At 46.9% G+C, this 21380-nt stretch overlaps 9 protein-coding genes across 9 annotated transcripts; 3 read left to right on the top strand and 6 right to left on the bottom strand.

Annotated features, from left to right (window-relative positions):
- Positions 1-503: 503 nt before the first annotated feature.
- Positions 504-2291, bottom strand: FMAN_06745 (uncharacterized protein; the record flags this gene model as incomplete). Its single annotated transcript, XM_041826435.1, has 1 exon — positions 504-2291. The coding sequence occupies one exon, from the start codon at positions 2289-2291 to the stop codon at positions 504-506; it is 1788 nt and encodes a 595-aa protein (XP_041677498.1).
- A 1039-nt stretch (positions 2292-3330) lies between these two features.
- On the top strand, positions 3331-4329 carry FMAN_06744 (uncharacterized protein; the record flags this gene model as incomplete). The annotated part of the gene is made up of 1 exon (XM_041826436.1): positions 3331-4329. One exon carries the CDS (start codon positions 3331-3333, stop codon positions 4327-4329), a length of 999 nt encoding a protein of 332 aa, XP_041677499.1.
- An 830-nt stretch (positions 4330-5159) lies between these two features.
- Positions 5160-6050, bottom strand: FMAN_06743 (uncharacterized protein; the record flags this gene model as incomplete). The annotated part of the gene is made up of 1 exon (XM_041826437.1): positions 5160-6050. One exon carries the CDS (start codon positions 6048-6050, stop codon positions 5160-5162), a length of 891 nt encoding a protein of 296 aa, XP_041677500.1.
- A 255-nt stretch (positions 6051-6305) lies between these two features.
- FMAN_06742 (uncharacterized protein) lies at positions 6306-6870 on the bottom strand (the record flags this gene model as incomplete). The annotated part of the gene is made up of 2 exons (XM_041826438.1): positions 6306-6417; positions 6467-6870. 2 exons carry the CDS (start codon positions 6868-6870, stop codon positions 6306-6308), a joined length of 516 nt encoding a protein of 171 aa, XP_041677501.1.
- Positions 6871-7415: 545 nt separating this feature from the next.
- FMAN_06741 (uncharacterized protein) lies at positions 7416-9518 on the top strand (the record flags this gene model as incomplete). The annotated part of the gene is made up of 6 exons (XM_041826439.1): positions 7416-7531; positions 7592-7854; positions 7905-8016; positions 8070-8324; positions 8375-8476; positions 8531-9518. The coding sequence occupies 6 exons, from the start codon at positions 7416-7418 to the stop codon at positions 9516-9518; spliced, it is 1836 nt and encodes a 611-aa protein (XP_041677502.1).
- A 265-nt stretch (positions 9519-9783) lies between these two features.
- FMAN_06740 (uncharacterized protein) lies at positions 9784-11420 on the top strand (the record flags this gene model as incomplete). The annotated part of the gene is made up of 2 exons (XM_041826440.1): positions 9784-9911; positions 9962-11420. 2 exons carry the CDS (start codon positions 9784-9786, stop codon positions 11418-11420), a joined length of 1587 nt encoding a protein of 528 aa, XP_041677503.1.
- A 1107-nt stretch (positions 11421-12527) lies between these two features.
- FMAN_06739 (uncharacterized protein) lies at positions 12528-14699 on the bottom strand (the record flags this gene model as incomplete). Its single annotated transcript, XM_041826441.1, has 2 exons — positions 12528-14576; positions 14625-14699. The coding sequence occupies 2 exons, from the start codon at positions 14697-14699 to the stop codon at positions 12528-12530; spliced, it is 2124 nt and encodes a 707-aa protein (XP_041677504.1).
- A 612-nt stretch (positions 14700-15311) lies between these two features.
- FMAN_06738 (uncharacterized protein) lies at positions 15312-16187 on the bottom strand (the record flags this gene model as incomplete). Its single annotated transcript, XM_041826443.1, has 2 exons — positions 15312-15760; positions 15806-16187. The coding sequence occupies 2 exons, from the start codon at positions 16185-16187 to the stop codon at positions 15312-15314; spliced, it is 831 nt and encodes a 276-aa protein (XP_041677505.1).
- Positions 16188-16903: 716 nt separating this feature from the next.
- Positions 16904-18672, bottom strand: FMAN_16040 (uncharacterized protein; the record flags this gene model as incomplete). The annotated part of the gene is made up of 4 exons (XM_041826444.1): positions 16904-17722; positions 17782-17928; positions 17994-18323; positions 18385-18672. 4 exons carry the CDS (start codon positions 18670-18672, stop codon positions 16904-16906), a joined length of 1584 nt encoding a protein of 527 aa, XP_041677506.1.
- Between the last annotated feature and the right edge of the window lie 2708 nt (positions 18673-21380).

The following is a 21380-nucleotide window of genomic DNA, read 5'->3' on the forward strand; positions in this document are numbered from 1 at the left end:
GTGGCGGAATCGCCGGATTTGGCGCCCACGAACATAGGGACAACAACACCGAGTCATTCTGGCAGAAAGGGTCTTTGGACTACAGCAAAAACAAGAATTAGTGGACAGAAAGACATAGAAAGAAAGCTATTTAAATAAGTAATTTTGTAGAAAATAGCAGGACCATCAATTGCTTGAAGTTCTACATTAGCTTAGAACATGGCGGAAGATCAAAACAGAACATAGCATTTCTTGGATCCTCATGTGAACGCAAAGCTATGGCAGATGGAACAGGTGGTTCGTACTCCAGAATATCAAAAGGAGGGTATAACTCTAACGGTAACTCCGTTCTCTTTGGTTGTCAACCGCGCTCTGTCCATCTGAAAGTAGGTTGCTTCGGTCGATCATTCACGAAATCACATCATAGCAGACTATTATTATTAAACACGTCCTCAGTCTATTAGTAATCCTAACCATTTTGTACACTTATGCCCTTCATCTTCCAATGCAATCACTTCCCAGACTTATTCCAACATAGATGCTTTGTGTAATTTACTAGGCACACCTTGAAAAACCTCCCTCGATCTCGTCGCATGGTCCTTCTTGCAACCAGAAATATCACATACCTCATCCCACCATGAGTTATCATATGGGATCACTCGTATCAGTGGCTGTCCTTTCTTATCCAAGAACCTAGAAATATAGAGGCCATGGGGACCGTCACCTTCATTTTCTCCGTCCATGTTGCTCACCCAAAGCCATCTAGAAGACGCTGGTATAAACCCACTCTCTTCCCTTCCTCGCTCCTCCATCACCACGGTACCAAGCTCACCCAGTGCTAGAAACTGAGGATCCCAAGCACCCTCTTGCCAGGTGACACTCTGTATGAGATAGAGTGCCTCCATACGGACATCGTGGACTCGGCATAAACGGGCGATACCCGATAGTGGAAGCAGTATACCCTCGCCGAGAGTGATATGCCGAGGAACGCCATTTCGTACTTGCTGCTTGAGCCACGCCGTGCAGTCGTCGAGCAGAGCTTTAAATGTCTGCTCGTACCGGTCGTAAGACAAGTCGCACGGTACAAGGATGCAATCCAAGTGAATCTCCGATACAATACAGTGTATCTCCAGTAGCTTCAACCGGTGAAGATGGTCCTCGTCAAGGTCACTCTTGAGATAAGCCCGGATCACTTCACGCCATGACAACGCTTGCTTGTACAATATTCGACCACGTTGATGGAACGACTTGATGATATCCGGGTCTTTCAGTGCCACTACATCATGGGCCTGGCCTATATACGCCATCATAGCACTGTTGAACAACCTCCATCGACCGAGAAGGGACTTTGGCAAGTCTAGCCCATATACTGGCGGTTCCGTGGCAGAGACTGTGTTTATCTGCATGTAGATCGGGATCGCGGATATTATCTGTCGTGAGTATTGACACATCATCGAAAAGCAGAGGAATGTATGTTGAACAGACGTGATCTCATCCTTGCTGCCTTCTGTGCTCCTCTGTTGTGCAAGATGTTCGTTCAACAGGGCAGTAACACTTTTCAGTATGCTGTCCACCGACCGATGATTCCCCTGTAAGATCTCAAACAAAGCCATAAGAATCGTCATAACCGTCATGGTCCGTACAGAGACGTGTGCCGGGTCGAGCTTTAATCGCTCACGAAGACCCTGGACGCCCTTGAGGTAATGCCTCAGCGACGCAGCATGATTTCTGTTCTTGACGCTACTTGGGCCCCAAACCTTCAGAGGCGAGGGTTTCGATTGGACGATAGACTGCTTTGTATCCCGGGCGTCATCGGCGATGGCAAGGGTTAAGGCGCCAAGTGCTAGCACCAGCTGACGAATGGAGTCATCCTGATGCACACCAGTAAGAATCGTCCCCTCGCAGAAATCCATGTAAAAGCTCCCCGAGAGCTCCGGCGCCACGTGATACCGAAAAGCATCGAGATACGGTACACTCTGCCCATCGAGCCCCGGCAGCGTAGACGGAGCAAGCGGCAAGAACTTTACCGGCACGAGCTGAGCTGGTGGTGGCACGACAACAACCTCGTGCTTCGTAGGCTGTGTCTCGTAGCCATCGCATACGAAATCTCCACGAATGCACCGCGCACACGCTGGCTTGCCCTCGTCACACTTGACGCGCCGAGTCTTGCATGTCAGGCAACCACTCCGGACCTTGGGCTTGCTGAGGCGATAAAAGCGCTGCTTGGATCTTGCGTTTCGTCGTGGGATCAGTTGGACGGGGACGAGCAAGGGCCCTGCAGAAACGAGGGGACGAGAATGATTGGTCGCCATGAGGAGGGAGGAGAGTACGGCAGTGTCAAGAGGGTCAGTGATTACCGAGCAGGATTCTTATATCGGCACATGAGACGTCAGCAATTTAGGGCTGAAAACTAGCGGAGAGTGCCGTACAGTTTCTGGACTAGTCTTGTGGGGTAGTCGTCTCTAAGAAAAGATCTTTGGTACACAGCGATTTATTAATAAATACGGACGCATCTTCTAGGGCCCAGCTTTCTATGAGATTAGTCAGGTCAGCTCGCCGCTGTTATGAATATCAAATCAAGGAATGTCATGACAAATTTGGAAGATTCCAAACACATCTCGCGTGCAGTACCCGAGTGAGAGTCTGGTCTGACAGACGTACTACCACTGCATGGAGGAGCAAGAAGCTACGGTTAGTCTTAGCCAGTAGATAAGATGTTCTTATCCGGCCAATCACCTACTTGAGCTCGTAACCCCACAATCGGAGTGCCGCGGGTGCAAAATGGTGAGGGATAATAACCTAGACTATATCTCTTGAATTGGTGAACGAGGCTTTGAAATAGCGTTATATGTATTTTGAATAAGTAAATATATAAGGAAGACTTCTTCCACATGTTTCACTGCCTATCAAACTTCTTAAAACTGCGCAATATCAGATCGGGACAAGCACCGTTTCGCATGAACACACAGGTACTACAACTCAACTTCAGATCTGACTTACTATAGGTTCTTAGAATGTTCTCCCTATGGTCTTGCGGCTTGCTTACCAAATACTGAAGGGCTATGATTGCATAGGCCGTTCTTTGACGAACTACTGGTAGCATCATAGTATTCCGTAGTCGGGAGACAGATCTAGACCCCGCCATCAACTACCGTGGAGATCCCCACTGTTTCCAGCGAGATACAACTGCCGCCAAGATCAACTCTATTTGACGGCATTGGGTGACGGCTTGGAACTATGGATTGACATGGCCATTGCTACGCTGACTGATGTCTATTTAATGCCTCATGGATTTTGGCTCCTAGATTCACGAAGCAACCGCTTCATCACTTCATTGCTGTTTAGCTCACCATGTACGGTCTCAAAAGCACACCGACTTATTTAGTCCTTGCCTATTGCTTGTTGATCTCGCAGGCTGTAGCCCGGATAACCTATCCTTCAAATGGATGCGACCTCAAGCCCGACAGCCGCATGCCATATGGCTCATGGGACTCTCACCTCCACGTACTGGACCCAGTTCGTTTCCCGCCTGTTCCAGGCTCATATGAGTTCGGTACATACACAGCATGGGATGCCACTATCGAAGAAACTCGGCTCGGTTGTTCACACATGGTTCTGATTCAGCCGTCCGTCTATGGAAATGACAACACCCTGCTCATCGATACTCTCAAGGCATTCGGGCCGGACAGAGCCCTTGGTGTTATCGTGTTTGACGTGGCCAACACATCGACTGCACAGCTTCGAGAATGGGATGATCTCGGCGTTCGTGGTGTTCGGTTGAATTTCCAGTCGACGGGCGATGCACCGCCAGCTAAAGAGCTCCGAGATATGATGCAGCGGTATGCAGATGCTATTCGACCTTTCTCTTGGGTCTTGCAGATCTATATCGCCATGAAGGACATACCCGGTATTGAGCCCGTAATTCCAGATCTGGGAGTCAAGGTCGTTATAGACCATCTAGGCCACCCAGATATTCCAAAGTCGAACTCCTCTGGGACCGCTCTCAACCCGCACAATTTGTCAGGATTCGACTCCATGTTGCGACTCTTGGAGGGAAGTAATACTTGGGTGAAAGTGTCCGCTGTCTATCGACTTTCAAAATCCTCAGGACCCTTGTACACTGACCTTGATACTGTCATCCTTGAGCTCTTCAAAGTAGCACCATCTCGAATTGTCTATGCGTCGGATTGGCCGCATACTAGATTCGAGGGACTTGATATCAAGCCTTGGACGGCCCATCTACTTGATCTGACAGAGGGGAACGTGGAACTACAAAATCAGCTGTTTAGGGACAATGCACAGGAGCTGTGGGGCGGCAATAATACAATAGCCAGCTCAGCTGATCCTTGACATTGAAGCAGCATGTCCATACAAACCTGAAGGTTCTCGTGCTCACATAGAATGAAAAATCAGTTTTACATAATGACAGAGAATTGAGCCCTCAATCGGGTTTATCAATTTATAAAAGTTGGATCTACATGACAACTTGTAGCTTATTTTCGTGTTTGATAGACCGAGGACTGGCTCCATGATCGCCGTGATAGCCGACACACCGCCCTCGCAAGATTCTGGCTTGGTACACGATGTTCCACTTACAGTATCGGTATCTTACTACCATAAACACGAGGAGTCCAAGTGACTGTTTCTACTTTGCATCAGCTCAACAGTAGTATGCTACTCGCTGAACACACGCCCCAACTCGACAAAAACCCAGCCAAGTGCGCTCGGGCAGCACAAGTACAGCAACAGCGCATCTCATTCAGCTGCAGAGGCATCTGTCTGGAAATGTCCTCGGATGAGCTTCAAGTAAGCTTCCAGCCACTGATTGTTCACAAAAGCCTGATGGCCCTGATATCTTACCAGGCCCTGAAACACACTCGCAGCATCTGACAGCAACAGGTCCGCGATCGGCGTGGCTCCCTTGTCGTTGTTTCCGAGTTTGCTTTCCGCAGCCGCTAGCATCTCCTTGTATTCCTTGAGCTTCGGCTTCGTCCTCTCGATGCGTTCGATTGCCGCGGGTCTCGTCTCGACACACCCAGGCGGCTCTCGGTTCAGCCCCGTTAAGACTGGGTACTGGGCGACAACTTCGATAGGGGCCGCCATGACGCCGTCAAAGTCGATGACCCCGACGATCTGGAATGATTCATCTACAAGAAGGTTGTGGGCTCCGAAGTCGCGATTCACAAGGCTGAACGACTCTTTCTCGGACTTTTGTTGACGGTACAGGGACATGAGATGTTTGAACAAGATCGGGTTTGCGAAGGAAGAAGCTGTCTGGACGTCGAGGGATGCTTGATGTACGCAGACTTGAAGAGCATGGTTTGAGAGATCATCGTAATACTCCAGAGCAGAATTCCAAGGTCCCTTGCCGGTCTCTGTCTCTGGGCCGATGAAGAATTCGGAAGTCTTTTCATCATAATAGAGACTCCGATCTCATGGAACTTGAAGGAGGATAGCGTTGCTTGAATCTCAGCCATTTGCGTTCTGAAAGCCAGATCTTGGTCTGGCGTGCCGAAGAGTCCACCTTCATATTCATTTGCATCTCGCAACTCCGTCGCGACAGTTCCGTGAATGTAATCCATGAGTATGTACGGGGCGCCAACCTGGTTGCTTGCATCAACGCTGTAGGAATGAACTGCAGGGACGGGAATTGAGGTCTTGGCCCTTTTTATTTGTGACTTCCTATTAGCACGACTCCATCCCCAAGCTGTGATTCGAACACACTTGAAGAACTTCATGCTGGCAACCTCGACCCTGAGAGTGCTGGCCACATCGAGGGCTTCGCGGTCGCCGAAAACTGTGCGGAGCTCTGGTAGTCTCACCCTGGCAACCCAGCTGGTGCCGTCGGTGAAGTCAATGCGGCGAACCATGTTGAAGTGGCCGGTGGAGAAGTTTTGGCTGAAAGTGCAAGGGACTCCATTTTTGAGGGCTGAAGAAATGGACAAGAGGTGATCCCAATTGAGCTTGGCGAGGACTGCTAGGGCGCGATCGTGGAGCTCGTCGCCTGGATCGTAGGCGTCTGCTCCGATCCAGGAGCTGCTTCCAACGAGATCAACAGTGGCGTTGCTCATTTTGAGAGGGACGAGAGAGATGTTGGAGATGATATGAGATGAGGAAGGGAGATTGGTGTGTGAGATGTCTGTGAAAGGACAGCAGAGGGAGGGTTGAGGTGGCCAAGTCTATCACAAAGAAATGCAATGCGGTTGCACAAAGAGAAAAGTCTGTTCCAGGACCATCTTTCCCGCTCTATGCTAATTTAGGAAGATGTTATTCGTAGGGAGTAAATTTCTTTTACTCTTCTAGTTCGTACTTTATCAAGGTCTGATTTAATGTAGACTCAAGTTTACTGAAAAGCGACTGCAGCAAACGCTTCCGACAAACACCCCAGCCAATATTGAGAGGAAATAACCAACATTCATAGTCATCACTGCGAGCATGCTAGACAAACATCAGTCAGAGTTTTGATTTAGTGACCAAAAGAACTTACAGTAGATAGCTCACACCCGCAATTAAAACATCTATCGCTCCCAGCATCATAGCCTCGTTCGCTCTCCACGGCCGATTCTCAATATCACTAGCTCGGGACTCCACTAGTAGACCCTTCGTTCGCCTGCGTCTGAGACCATCCCTGATGCTGTAAAAGTTGACGCGTAACGCAAGCAGCATGCGTAAAATACTGGCAAAGGCGATGAGGAAAATGCAAACACCTGCATATTGTCCCCTCGTTTCGGGTGCAAAGGACTTTGTCCAAAGTAGTGTCGTGGTAGAAGTGAAGAAGACCATGTTCATTTGCTCCATGTCCATAGCCATAGAGCTGGAGCTGGAAGTTGACATGGGCATGGAACTGCCTGTCGAAGTGGCCATGTCCATTTTCATTGAGCTCGAATCCATTTCGTCGAGAGATCGTAAGTTGCTTGTGATCAGAGGTGCAAAACTTCATTACTTTATCTACGCTTATATCACCGCGGTAGCGGATATAGTGGTGCCGGGAATAATCTTATCACCGCCGATAAACTTGCTCAAGCCTGCTCAAACTTACTCAGGTGCCGATTTATGCGATGATAGCGTGGGAATAATTGATGATTTATTGAGAGGTTGTCCAATTAGAATTAATGCTTACGGAACTCGGCACAAGACCCTGTTTATGCTACAACGGTTGCTCTGTCAAGGGTTTTACATATCTACGTCGCTCTATATCAACAAGCCGAGACCTAGATTACCCTGTCCCTTGAAATCCTTTCATGATCTCCGCCATATATCTTTCGTCGCATTTGAATTGATAAATCTTGGCTCGTGGACGGCAGACCATATCACCTCTCTCTGCTCTGGTTTCTACGCATAGCCAGCCTTTCACAATATCCCTTTACAGATATCTTATTTTGGGATTTTCTCTTTCAAAGATTTATCGATAACACGCTGCGGTAGATCGACCGCACATGGATTCTGCAGCTTGGCTTACGCCCCCAGTTCAGCTGACTGGGAGTCGTGCTTTCACCTGTGATGGCTTCACCGAAGCTCAGTGCGCATGGTACATGCACAGATGGCATTTTTGGTAAGAAAGAAACCAAACGAACGGAATAAATCAGTGGAGAGTTCTATTTAACGTTACAAGGTACATCGCGGATCATGTCTACACTCTCCCTACAGTAGCCTTCTTCATGAGTGGCATTGGACTCTTTACGATTGGCCACTTACTATCCTACTACATTATTGGCCTCGTGTTTCCCAAATTCCGCGAGCCAAAACCTTGGCGCATGCTTGTAGCCATCATCAGATATCTCTCATATCGTGGATTCCATGTTGCATCCCTTGGTTTCAGCTCAGCTCCTGTTGGTGTGCTGGGATTGGGACTCGCTGGAGCCGTCTTCTTTTTCTGTAAGTGGATCGAGCAGTCTCGACACGGTGCGATGGTTAATGTGGGATAGGCATGGACTTGATCCCTCAGCCGTATTACTGGCCATCGCTAGACTTTGGCGGCTCACCACCGTTGGGAACAAGATCCGGATGGTTGGCATTAGGATGCATGCCATTTGTATTGTCAGTCCTGCATTACCAACTCTGGCGTCTATATTCTTACTAATGTGTGATAGCGCTACGGCAACCAAGACAAACTGGATCACCTTGCTTACCGGGGTCTCACACGAGAGACTCCAAGTGTTTCATCGCTGGATAGCCTATGCCTTTTTCATACTTGCTCTCATGCACACATTCCCGTTTATTGTATATCACATCAGATTCCATGATATGCAGATGCATTTCAAGATGAGCCTCCTGTTCTATTGGACTGGTATTGTCGCCTTGGTCTTCCAAGCCTGGCTGACCTTTGCGTCGCACAGTGCCATTCGGTAAGTAAGTCACGACATCCGGTCTGATTATTAGCTTACAGAGAAACTAGAAAGCTATTGGGGTATGAATTCTTCAAGGCGACGCACTTCTTTGCTGTTGTCATATTCATGATCACTTTCTTTTGGCACTGCGACTACACCCTGACATCTTGGTAAGTCTTTCGTATCCATTCTTGTCTGTCACTGGCACTGACTCTCGATTATAGGCACTATTTCATAGGAACAGCTGCCGTGTATGTTCCCTGCTACGTTTATCCCTGGCTACGAACTTGTTTCGAGTATGGTGTTCGAACTAAAGCCCATATCAAAGTGGAGGACAATGGTTTCGTTCGTGTCACCATCCCCGCCAACTTCACATGGGAAATAGGACAGCACTGCTTCCTACGCTTCACTGGCTTTGGACTTACACAAGCATTGTCAGCGCACCCATTTACCATTTGCTCACTGCCATCATCATCCCCAGATGAACAGTCATTCCTTGTCTTTTATCTTAAGAAGCACCGAGGCTTTACTGCAAAGCTCTACGAGCACGCCTTACAGAACCCAGGAGCTCAGATCTCAGTGCTGGTCGATGGACCGTATGGGGGCATCAATACACAGCGGCTCGTGAACAGCAACCATCTTGTTGTCATCGCGGGAGGGTCGGGAGCTGGCTGGACCTTGCCTTTCATCGAGCAGTATATCGCAGCCCAAACAGGCCAGGCTGATGAAGACTGTAAAGAAGGCCAAAGAGAGAAATGTCCGTTCTCATCACTTCGTGTGATACTAGCAAGCCGAGACATGGAGAGCTGCAGCTGGTATCGGCAAGTTGTAAGCGACACGTTGCTCAAGTACTCAGACAAAATGATCTCAGGCTTGCAAGTGCAGATCCATCGCACCAGTGGAGGCCTAACAGAATCAAGCCTACCGTCAAACAGTAGCTTCGTCCCTGGCAACAAAGAGTCAGCCAGTGAAAGAGCAACAGAAAGTCAGGTATCATTTGAGGAATTACATGGTCGACCCGAATTGCCAGGAATTCTGAAAAAGCTGGCAGGTGGAATGGCATCTACCGACTCACTTGGTGTATATGTCTGCGGCCCGGATACTATGCAGAATGATGTACGAAACGCTGTGGCATCTCTAAACTTGAATATTCTTGGGGGTGCAGATTCTGGGGGAGTGTACTTGCATTCAGAACACTTCTCTTGGGCATGAGCGCCAATTTGAGCGCCACCTCCAATTAAAGAAAACAAGGCTCTGAAGAACGCGTTGGGACTAATCTGCGCCTTGCGCAATACCAACTTTCAAGTCATTGGCTAACAAATTTCACGTGATGCGTACTGCGTCAATAAACAATAATAAACAGGCAATTTAACTGACTATTTACCTACGACTCAACCTTTGCACAAACTTGCTTTCACACTATTCTACCAAGTCAACTCCTAACCTGCTGCTATTTCGCTGATATCACTCGCGCGACATGACTAAGGATAGCTTGACTGGTCCCAGCGAGTCTGTGACATTTCTTCGCATTCCCCCAGAAATCATCGTCGCAATTGTGTCAGAGGTATTAGCCATCGGCGACAACTTTGAAGCTAAACTCCGCGGGTATGTCTTATCGAATAGCTACAAGCATTCATACGCTGATACCTTGCTAGCGAAAATTCTGAGCGACTCAAAGTCTTGAGATTGACGCACCGGAAGTTTGCCGACTGTAGCTATTTGAACAAGTTACTGTTCACCAACATACAGCTCGAACCAACACGCACCAGTCTTCAACGTGGCAACTTTTCACGCGTAGCCGGTTATACACGATCAATCACGTTTGAGGCATATGCAAGCTGGAAGCTAGTGTCAGAAACATGGGAGCGATTGATCCTTTTTGACATCCCAGACCGCCCCCGGAATATTGGAATGTGGTCTCACAGGAGTCTAAGGCCTATAATTGCTGCTCATGACGCGTACATAAACGACGCGTTAGAAACACAGAGATTGCTGGAGGACCCAGATGGCGATTTGATAGAGACCTGGACCAACGTCCTCAAGATGGTCGGGAGTCGTCTTGAAAAAGTCACAGTCGCCAACAATACAGACTCCAAGAACCTCTACTTGCAAGATCCCGATCCGACGAGGGATTGGAAGAATTCCTGCTTTCGAATTCCTGATACGGAGATCGAGCCACATGAGGGCATGACGCGGAGATCTCGCGATGAAGACGACAGAGAGAATGCCGAGTACGCCAAGGGATATGCCTGTGCCATAGTAGGCGAGAGACTCTTCAACACAGTCATCACATGTCTATCAGCTTCAGGCGTTGCGATTTCAAGCCTCTCAACCAACTTATTCGTTTCGGGTCATGTGGAGTGCACGGAGATCCCTGGATGGCGACAACTCGATTTGAGCAAATTAAAGCTTCTGGATCTTATCCTTCTATATCCGTCTGTACCGTATCGATTGAGAGAACGAACATCCATGGCTTCTTTTCTGCACAATGCACAGAGTTATATCCAGAAGAAGCATGGGAACATAGTGCATGACTTCATTGACAAGTGTCATATGACGCTTGAAACACTCAGTCTCGAGGACTCAATGGACGGCGGTCTTGAAATAGTCTGGCCAACTCGCGCTGCGACATACGATCTGCCAGCACTGCAAGAATTCGACCAGGCAATGGAGAATCACCCTCGCCTTCTCCATGACTGGCTCCTCAGAATGAAGAACTTACGCTCGTTCATGATCTGGGGAGGATTTCCTGAGAATCGCTCCGCGAACTGGCGCCATGTGCTTGATGCGGTTCGCGACCATCCAAATGTATTAGGTCCAGATCCGAAGGGCCTTCGCTTTGGAATATCCGGCGATACCGATTACGAAGGTATCGTATGTAAAGATAGCAGCATCGCATCGCCGAGAGAGGTACCTAACGATGAATATCCTCGCTATCTATTGGAAGCCCATTTATATGGAGAGATAGAATATAGTCGCAATGTTGCTTTGAGAGAAGAATTAGGCGATTATGGTCATGGGGATGAAGACAGTGACGAGGAGGACGAGGATAATGATATGGAGGGGGATTATGCGAGCGAGGAGGAGGAAGACAGCGACAGAGAAGAAGAATAAATTACATTCTATTTGTCTAGAAGAAAATTGGTCCACATCTTCAAGAATTCTGACTCTCATTATCATCATCCCAATCTTCATTGTCACTTCCTTCCTCATCCTCTTCTGAATCAGTCTCTACCATGCCAACATCCCAATCGTCCATCAAGTATCGTAACCCGTGATTATCCTTAAATCGCATTTCGCCATAGAAATGCTTCTCTAAAGAGTAATTTTCATCCATCAAGCCTTCAGGATCTGTGCAATGAGTATGCCTTCGTGTAGCAATACTGCTATCCTGGCAAATCACTCCTCTATATGTCATCCTAGTCCAATGAGCTGACTTGATAGATTCAAACTCTACAGAGAGACCTTTTGGGCTTGGGCCTTTAACATTGGGGTGGTCGCGAATAGCATCGAAGATATGGCGCCATTCGACGAACAAGAATCCTCTTGCTAGTCGTATGCCACCGAGTTTCAGGTATCGAAGATCACAACAGATATAAAGCTTGCAATACGTGACATGTCGCATTTTTGGAGGTTGAGTAGTCCTGCACGTGTTGCTCCAAACTGGACGGAGTCAAATAATAAAGCATTAATGCAGCCCAAGTTGGAAAAGCGCCGATGTGTCAGTCTCAGGTTCTTCAGCTGGCGCCGTATGCTTCTTTCCATTAGAGTTAGCTCAACTGGCTTCTTTTTCATGCCAAGATTCGAACGCAAACCTATCAATTTGCAACCATGGGTCGTTTACTAATTCGGTCACGATTTGCCCAACGATTTCAGTGGGCAGCCGAATGAAGATGCTTGGATTGGCCATTTTGGTCAGGGCATGCGGATGAACTGATCGCGAAGATGGGGGGTTGTTTTCCCTAATATTTTGAGGACCGTCTTTCACATGTCATATTTTGTATATGCGTGCCTTGCGAGCAATTGCAACCAATTGGTTACTGGGCTGTTAGTGGCGTATTGTGTCATTAACCTCGGCGTCACTGCAAGGTCCACCAACAGGATCCGTCAGGCAGCAGCCCCTGACAGAGGGATTATTATCTACTATTAGGTAAGGTAATTTGATACCGCCTTAATCCTTTACCCCGTATGTACCAAAAGGCGGTAGGTCCTCCATTTTGCTTAAAGCCCTTCTTCATCATTGGCTCTCTGATATCCTTTCTCCTCTCCCAGACGAATCTGGCAATGGCCCTTATCACCATTGCGAACAACCGTGGCACTCTTCCCCCACAGTTCAGACTTGGAAGGTTGCTGATTTAAACCATTTGCGCCGTTTGGTGGTTTGGATCCAAGAGCAAGAACCAACATGTCTCCGAAATTGTCCCAATCAGAGCCTTTCCAAGGATCCTTCGATACAAAAATTGAAAGCAATTGTAACAATACCAAGAGAACATGTAGAAGAAGGAAAGAAAATGATAATGGTATACCGTAACTACTCTCAAAGCGATAGGCGTACGTGCGGTAATACCGCGTGTAAATTACCTTGTCTTGCGTGACATCGTTTGACTGTGTACTTCCGGCATAGTAATTGGGCCACGAGACATTGTTTCCCGCTTGAGAGATCGCGTCGGTAATATGCAGGCCTATATACCGCTCGTGACAACTCTTCTTAACGGCGCTTCCACAAAATTCTGCAATAGACCGAAAGAATGATTCATTTGAGAACGAAGATATGCCGTCTAACCACTTGTCATCCATATAGATGACGTCACTGGAGTTTTCCCGAAAGATTTCGGGTATTGGTCCTTTGACGTGGCTCAAGGTGCGCGAATGCGAGGGTTGTTCGATCCATGTGCTCGCCTCAGACCAACGCGCAAATATCAGGCAGAGTGTGTAGTGGCGCTCAGGATTCTCGTCGCTCCCAAGCTTGCCTGTCGTAGCAAATAGTATGTTACCGCTCACTACCCAACCTTCGTATTGTGGAAGGTCGACGAAACGATAGTCTGTAGAATTGCTAGCACGCAACTCTGCAAAGGCCGAGGAGGAGGAGTCAAGCGTAAACGTTATCTGACCGTGCTTTCGTATCTCGTGTGGCTCAAGCAAGAACGGATAGGCAAAGTGAAACTGGAGCTTGGTCTTATTCTGGACTGAGCCTCCAATACATTGTGTAACAACAAGGGGCTGTTTCCAGGGATGTTCAGCTCCAGATCCCCCGATTTTCTGATTAGAAGAAGTAATCCAAGGTATAGCCATATCTTTTATGTCCCTTGAGGAAGCCTTTCCTAGCTCCGACGCTACAAATGACAACGGGCTAGTAGACACTGTAGGTAAATCGAATTTCGCTGTCGAGATATAAGAATAGAAAGAGCTGTTGAAGTTGGAGTAGCTGATGTTTTGCCACTCGGGCCCGTGTGTGCCAAGGGTATATGAGTCAGCTCTGAGAAGAGTATACAAAGGTATGGTAGAGGGACCTATGATGTCTCTGAGGTACGGTCCAGACTCTGAATCAAGCCTTGTTCTGTACTCCATGTGAGGGATCCACTCGGCAGGTTCATAATACGGCTCGCCCCAAAAAGTCGAGTCGTAGTGGTTGTCTTTCCACCAATCCTGGCGAGGGATCATGGCAATGGCGGATAGTGGATTTGCTGCAAGGCACAGAATGGATATCAAAAAGATCAGACCGGCTGTAACCCGTCGATACTTAACGGCCTTGCCAGACTGTAACGTTGGAGCCCATAGCTGACGGCTGATGAGATATTGCAGTGGTGCTGAGAGATTTAAGGCAGATGGCAAAAATCCAAGCGGTACGCCGATGTCCTGGCGTTTCAGGCCGTGGGATAATTGGTGCAGAAGAATATCTCCCAAAGACACTAGGATGAGCGTTTCGTGGCCCTTGGCTGCAAACTGAAGGCCGTTTAACGATTCAGTGGACGGGTTCACCCAGCGAACTCTAGCGATGTAGAGTGACAGAAGTGTCATTGTGATTACGACAGGCGGCAGATGGACGAGCGCAAAATAGCGGAGTGCTGAAAGTCTGCTGCTTTTGTGCGTCGATTTCTTCGATTTGGTACTCGATGTCGTTGATGAACCAAAGAAAGAAGGGAAAAGACTCAATTTCTTTCTATTCTGGGAACAGTTTCCAGTTGGCGGTTTATCGATATTGGGTTCATCAACCAGTCGCGTTCCTTGCCATGATGGCTTATGGAGGCTTGAGATACTTCCTTCATCAACCTGCTCCCAGTTAGAGAAATTCCAAGGTCGTTCATAAAAGTTTAGTACCGTTGGTGCTGAGGAACCATTGCCGATGTTGACATTCCTTAATGTCTCGAGTTCATGGTCGCGCTCGCGAGACATCGTCGTAGGCTCGTAGTTGGCGTCATAATATGAACAAGAGAATATGAAAGCGATCAAACAGTGGGGAGGGGTATGATAAAAGGGCTGTTCTGATGTTGCTTGCTGCAGATTCTATCTGACGTAGTTGCCAAGCAACGTTGGATCGAGGTGCATAATCAGGCTGGGATGTTGTCAGCTGTGATTGGTTGACGAGATATGCGCGATGAGAACAACACCAGAATCTGGATTTTATGCTATTTTGTTTTGGCCCCCAATGTAAGCTGAAGATTGAGCCTAATCTTGGATATTTATCAGTTGTCACCTTGGACCTAGGTAGAGCTGCTCTCTTCCATTTAGGGTGCACAACACAAACTGTAATGAGTGGTCAGATCAATATCAGCATTCAAGTCAAGCCAACATGAATCTATCTCCTATGGGTATTTGTGGAGTCTTACATTGCGACGTTCACTTAATTACTATAACCTATGTCTATCTTTCAAGGATCGTGTCGCACTGGGTTTCCATTAACCTGATGTTAAGTATATAACAAGACGTACCCTAGCTACACCATGGGGACCAGAAGATCATTTAACTAAGCTACACCAAGAATGAAGTTATCAGGAAGCCCAAAGCTCAGAGATCAAAGGCATTTATTCCCAAAAGAAGCAATAGCCCCCAATGGCCTCTCAGGTGACCGTTTCCGAGCCCCTCAGCCGCGTTAGTCTCTACTGGCGCAGTAGCAGAAGGTACAGCAGTGACTGTTGATGACGCGACTTTGGTGCTCTCCGGAGTTGAGGTAGTCTCAGCTCCACTGTCAACATTGGTTGGGGTTTGTGTAGACTCCAGCCAAGGCTGCGCCATCGTACCCGTATGTGGGAGAATAGTTGACGCCTTTTTCTCAACTAGCACCGACTTGGGACAGAGCTTGTCCATACGTTCCCGTTGGGTGACGATCCAACTGTTGGCGGGGCTGTAATTGCTGATATCGAATCCCCAGAGACGTCGGACGTAGCAAGGCTCGCAGAGGTACTTGGCTGGAAGTTCTTCGTCATCATCCGTGTCGGGAAACGAGTCGATAATAGCTGATAAAATTAGCTTCATATAAGTAGAAGAATTTGTTGACGAACCGTTGCAGTATTTTCCGGTCTTAGCATCCTTATCGCAGATCTGTCTTCGGCCCTCCATCATATTGCCAGGACGAAATCCCTCTGGCTCGCAGTATTGGGCAAAAGACGCGGCCCATTCTTTAAGGGAATCTCCGCACTTTTTGGCGCAGATGCTATCCGTGATTTTGAAATCGTCACCCTCCTCAATGGAGCCCTGCCACCCGGTGCTTCCCGCATCATCGAGACTGGCATCGCAGTCGATGTCTGTCAGCATGACCTTTGCGCAAGCCTCAGGCAAGTCGTACTCCTCCACCAATCGCTTCACCTGATATTCTTCGTAAGCAAGAAATGCGCTCGCGCTCCAAAGGAGTTGAGAGGAGAGAAAGAGCGTGATGAACTTCATGGTATGATACGTCAATGGTCCAACAACTGAAAGAGTGAAATTGAAGGACCCCGAAAGGAAAGAATAAAACGATAGCCCTTCAAGCACCTCCCTACAAAGAGCGATTTCACCTGCTTTATAAGGAATGAAGGCAATTGCCTGTGATCATGACCGCGGCAGAATCATGTGTCACTCGCATTGTTTTAATGGGTCTACCAATAGGACCTTTGAATTAAAATTGTAACTTAGGGGCCAAGAATGCCAAGTCGGCTGAAAAAACACTCCGACCGAGCTCAATCCCTGTCTAGCGCAGTTCACGACCCTTTTTTGATGTAACAAGCTGTTGGTTGTTGGTAGCAAAAACCAAAAGTCCCATCGTTATGGTCTGGCTTGAACGCGAAGTGGATCTTGAATTAAAAGTACAGCGAGTCAGGATTTGTTTCCTAATTTATGCTTATTAGGCAGCTCTGTCATCACGGTACCAACAGCAGGAACATGCCGGATTCTGCTTCCAAGATTGCTGTTTGGGTCTTCGAGCAAGAAATGGGTGTCTGCTGGATGGCATATGCACCAGTCAGTTGGGACTCTGGTACTTGGTAATCATATTAATGTATTTATATTATTTCTTTTATTATTCATATTACTTAATATAGCCTTTGCTTTTTTACTTATTCCTTTTTTTAGCTTGCTTTCATTAGCTCTACTTAATCCACATACTTAAAAGTAGACATAGTCTCTTATGAAAACTCCCAAATCTGGATCGGAATACTACTATTAAGAGATGGGGGTATCGCTGTTACACCTTTTGCAATGCCAAGATGAGCCCGAAGAAAATGCCCCATCCTAGCAACCCATTCCCTTCTGCTCGAGAGATCGACACAAGTGATATTAACTTGCTCAAGACACAAGCCGAGAGTAGGCAAAACCTGTAGAGTGACGTAACCTAACACACTTGGAATCGCTTCAGCTCTGTAATATTGCGGATCTTGCTTAACGATATTTACGAAAGTCGAGAGGCAAGATTCACATAAGCTATCGGTAAACGAAATTAGCTTGGATTCCGTTTCGGCCTGGCTGAGAATCGGATTAGGCGTTACTTTGCTTTGTTCAAGTATGCCATTGGTGAACAAAAGGGCCTGGTTGAGGATAGTTCGAACCATCCAGTAGAATCTCCAAAGGATCTGGCTCGAAAGTGATGAGTACGTATGCAAATTGACTGGCCTCCACGGTGCATTGAGTAAAGGTCTTAACCACTCAAGCTGGGTATCGATCAAAACAGATCCAATCGCATAGTTCGCAGAAGGGGGCAGAGTCTTAGCCCACTCCTCAAGCTGCTGATCCAAAGCCAAGGCCTGAGACGCAATGGCAGATAGTTGTGTTATATCTTGATCGGCTTTGTAAGTCAACAAAGCGGTTCTCCATTCCATGCACAGACATGCAGACTGATAAATCAGATGTGCATGCGTGTAGAAGTAAGGCAGCCGTGGCAAACATAGCTCCTTTACTGATTCCCAGGATATCGAAAGGCCTTGGCCAGTCACAAGGCCAATATGAATCTACCAGTAACATAAGCTTTATTATTACACACAAAGTAGATACCAAAGGGCGGACGTACCATTTGCATGAAAATAAGTATAGATATCTCGTACTCTGCAGGACAGTTTATGATTTTGCCTTGCCCGCGTAGATCTAATAAGGTACAACCTCCGCTGATATGTGACACCCAAGAGCCTTCGAGCGCAATGGACTCATCTACCAAGCCCTAATGCAAATCAGCAAATGGCCTTTAGATGGTCACAAACAACCAATGAGTTTAGTGCCGCTTACCTCATATATGCTAAGTAGCATAATAGAGTTCATAACTTCGTAGTAGTGAGAGGAATCAATAACACCATGCATTTTATCTCTCAGCATGTGTATTGACTCTCCATATAGCTTAGTTGCATCCTTAAGTGCTTGATAAGAGTTGAATCTCTGCCCGTAACTAGCATTGGCTAGGGCATTGACCGACTTGTGTAGCAGGCTGTCTACGCTGGAGTTCAAGTATATCTGAGGAAGGCTGCTATACCAAGATAAGGTCTGTCCAGATGGGATATTCGCGTGAGTCGACCAGTCAAAGAAGAATCTTTTTAGTATCTGTGCTTGAGAGGACGCAGGCTATAGAGAAGTAATTAGTTGATACAGAGTAGACATAATACACCAGTATCGGTAACCATACCATAAGGAGACTGGGCTTCGTAATTGCCAATCCAGTATCAGCACTGGAATTCGCATCCGAACTATTATCAGAGTAATTTTGTGATTGCGACTTGTCAGGTGTATCTTCATCAGGCCAAATACAATTTTGGGCAGTTCGAATACAGTATTGGCAAGAAGGCTTTGTCTCGTCACACTTTTTGCGTCTTGTGCGACAGACAAGACAACCAGATCTGGAACGGGGGTAGTTCCGACGATGTTTGGTTGGATATTTTGCTCCCTTGAGGGATAGTTTCTGTTGACAGTCCATGTGTGTAATGAGATTAGGCTTTAATAGTCGTCGTTATTCTGAGCTATGTTGTTGTGGGTATGGCAATCAATGATGTAGTACTAAAACACAGAAATGTAAAGGAGGTCCAGCTACTTATTAATCGCGAATGGGTCGCCAGCAAGTATGGTTGGTCAAAGCTCTACTGAGCGAGAAAACTTGGCAGAGATAAATAACAGTTCGGCACTTGTTGAAGCCTCTATATTTTTTTTAGCTCGTAGCTACTGCAGAAAAAGACCTAGATGTGCATTAGTACCCCCGCAAACACGGCAAGTTTCACGATGTTTCAAGAGAATGTCGCGTTAGTCAGGTAAAAGACAGGGGCTCTTCTTATCTAAGCGCTTATCGCTGAGGAGCGTGTGACTTAAAGTTGGCTAAGTTAGGATTTAGTGTTGCATTTTGGCCAGATTGGAATCCACTCCCAGTGGGTCTGGAAAACAGGGATCAGACACAATTGGTCGAGAGACGGCCGCCCTTGAACACGTCTGTCTTTGAGAATATCAACAAACATCTTGCACGGTTTAATGCTACTCGAGAGTTATCATCAGAAACGCATTGCCATTCTGCGACTGAACACATAGGATCGCCAGATCTTTGCACCAAATTGCAGTCCGAAGGATCTTTTGGGCCTTTAACTATCAATCAAAATAGGGGCTAAGAGGGGTAAATCTTGCTTTCCGAGTTCGACGAACGTACTCCGTAGTCACCAAGGGCTTTCAGATAGATACACAGCACTCCTTGATTCTCCTGAGTCCATTCGCAGTGCACCCTCCGTAGTGATGCCTCTCGGAGGAGTAAGCTTTCCCCTCCCTCATATTGTCGATTCCGTCTCTTGACTTGAGAAGGACTGAAGAGACAATGCCCAGCGAAATCGGGCTCAACTGGCTGCCGCCAGAGTCATATCCCCGAATCACCTATAGTTGATAATTAATTTAGGGTTATGAAAAGCTTTGACTTAGGGGTTTTTATTATCACTGCAGGAAGACACTTAAATCCTCCCGACTTGTAGTAAATAGTGCCACTACCCTGTAACAATAGTACTCCGAATAAACTAAGCCATGTATAGTAGTAAGTGGTCTGGCTGGAGCATATCGCGAGCTTAAGCTAACCCAATCAATCCATCCAAGCCAGTAGCTATTAATCAGTTGCGGTTAACCTACACTGCGCTCAAATCAACATTTAAACGTATAATAATCCCAGTTTATCAGATGGTTCCTCAAAAGCAGAGCCCGGGTAAAACCAGTCTACGGCCCAGACAGCCAAAGGCAGACACAGAACAGCAGGCTACAATACGTACAATACAAACGCAATCGGCAGACAGCGTCAAGAGCTCTCATTGTGGAAGGATACCTGAAGCCGCGTAGCATGTCTGATGTGAAGCGATTGACTGTGCTTCCATTCTGGCTTGAGACCATCTCAGTCTGGAGCAGTCTGAACCGCTGTAGCGTTGAGTATAAGGCGTTCCCCAATATGCAGATAAACATAACTCTAGCCGTTTATCCGGGAACTTTACTGTGATTAGTTTATCGTCAAGATTTAATTGGCTGATTAAGTTCCCATTGTGGCTTCTATGTTTGGAATGCCAGATGCGGGGCTTGTCTCCTAGATCCATTGCATTGGGTACAAAGCCATCTAGATGGCTGGACCATTTCCTCTTCTTTAAGTACTCTCTAAATTATTTTTGCCCACTATCCCTTTTCTTCGAGTGTCACATTCTTCAAGATCTATAGTCACCATGCCAACGGAGTCTCCTAAGACCATCTCCTTCAAAAGAAGCAATGTAAGGAGCCCGGCGGGCAATTTACCCTTTGGCGAAATCGGCACTACAAAATTAAATGGCCAAATGGTTTACGCCCCTGAACTTGTCCAATCTCATGGTCAGCGATTAGATACCCAGCGGCCCGAAGGAGGCAGCAAAAGGGAAGAGGAAGTAGCCGTGCCCGGCCATAATGTGGGCGAGGTCAATAGCAATGCTACTGGTATGTCTTTAATCATTTTGCGCTTGGAGGGAATACCAGTCTTACGAACGATTGCAGACAATACAGGTACAAAGGGGGCATAAATGATTGTGCACTAAAGATGAGCTACTGCCTATTTTAGCTTATAATACATGATAAGACACAAGAATGTCGGCATTGTATATTGTAGAAGCAGATAACAAGTAAACTATAAAGAAAGGAATGGTCCGACTAGACTAAACACGTAGCATTAGTAATATGTGCTTCTACTGTATATATATATAGCTTATATCATTCTTTACCAGATAGAAGTTAACACGGAAACTCAATAAGGTGCTAAAACCCTAAAGTTCAGCCTCTCCATTCCACCCACTAGAATTACGCATATATTCCTGTGTCACTATGACTTGCCATGCCCATAGTGATCAAACCATACTATAAGTAGTCACTAGTCTAATAACTCTAGGCAACCCGATTCTGCCGTGTTCTAGATGTGCGGGGGAATGGGTACCCTCGAGGTGGATGATTTACAATGCTATATGCTGAAGGCTTCAAAGACGTGGCAAGATTGGTTATCAGAGGAGGAGGATAAAGCTTTGTTCTCGATTTAGGTAGTTACTCTCCTGGACTAAGAGCCAAAAAGTAACTACTTAACTCAATGTATAGAGTATATCTTCGGCCAACAGTCTTAGTTCTCGCTTGCCGAAATATGAATAGAAAACTCTGGCTTAT

Source organism: Fusarium mangiferae (assembly GCF_900044065.1).
Source record: "Fusarium mangiferae strain MRC7560 genome assembly, contig: FMAN_scaffold002, whole genome shotgun sequence".
In the NCBI taxonomy this organism is placed as follows: Eukaryota; Fungi; Ascomycota; class Sordariomycetes; order Hypocreales; family Nectriaceae; genus Fusarium; species Fusarium mangiferae.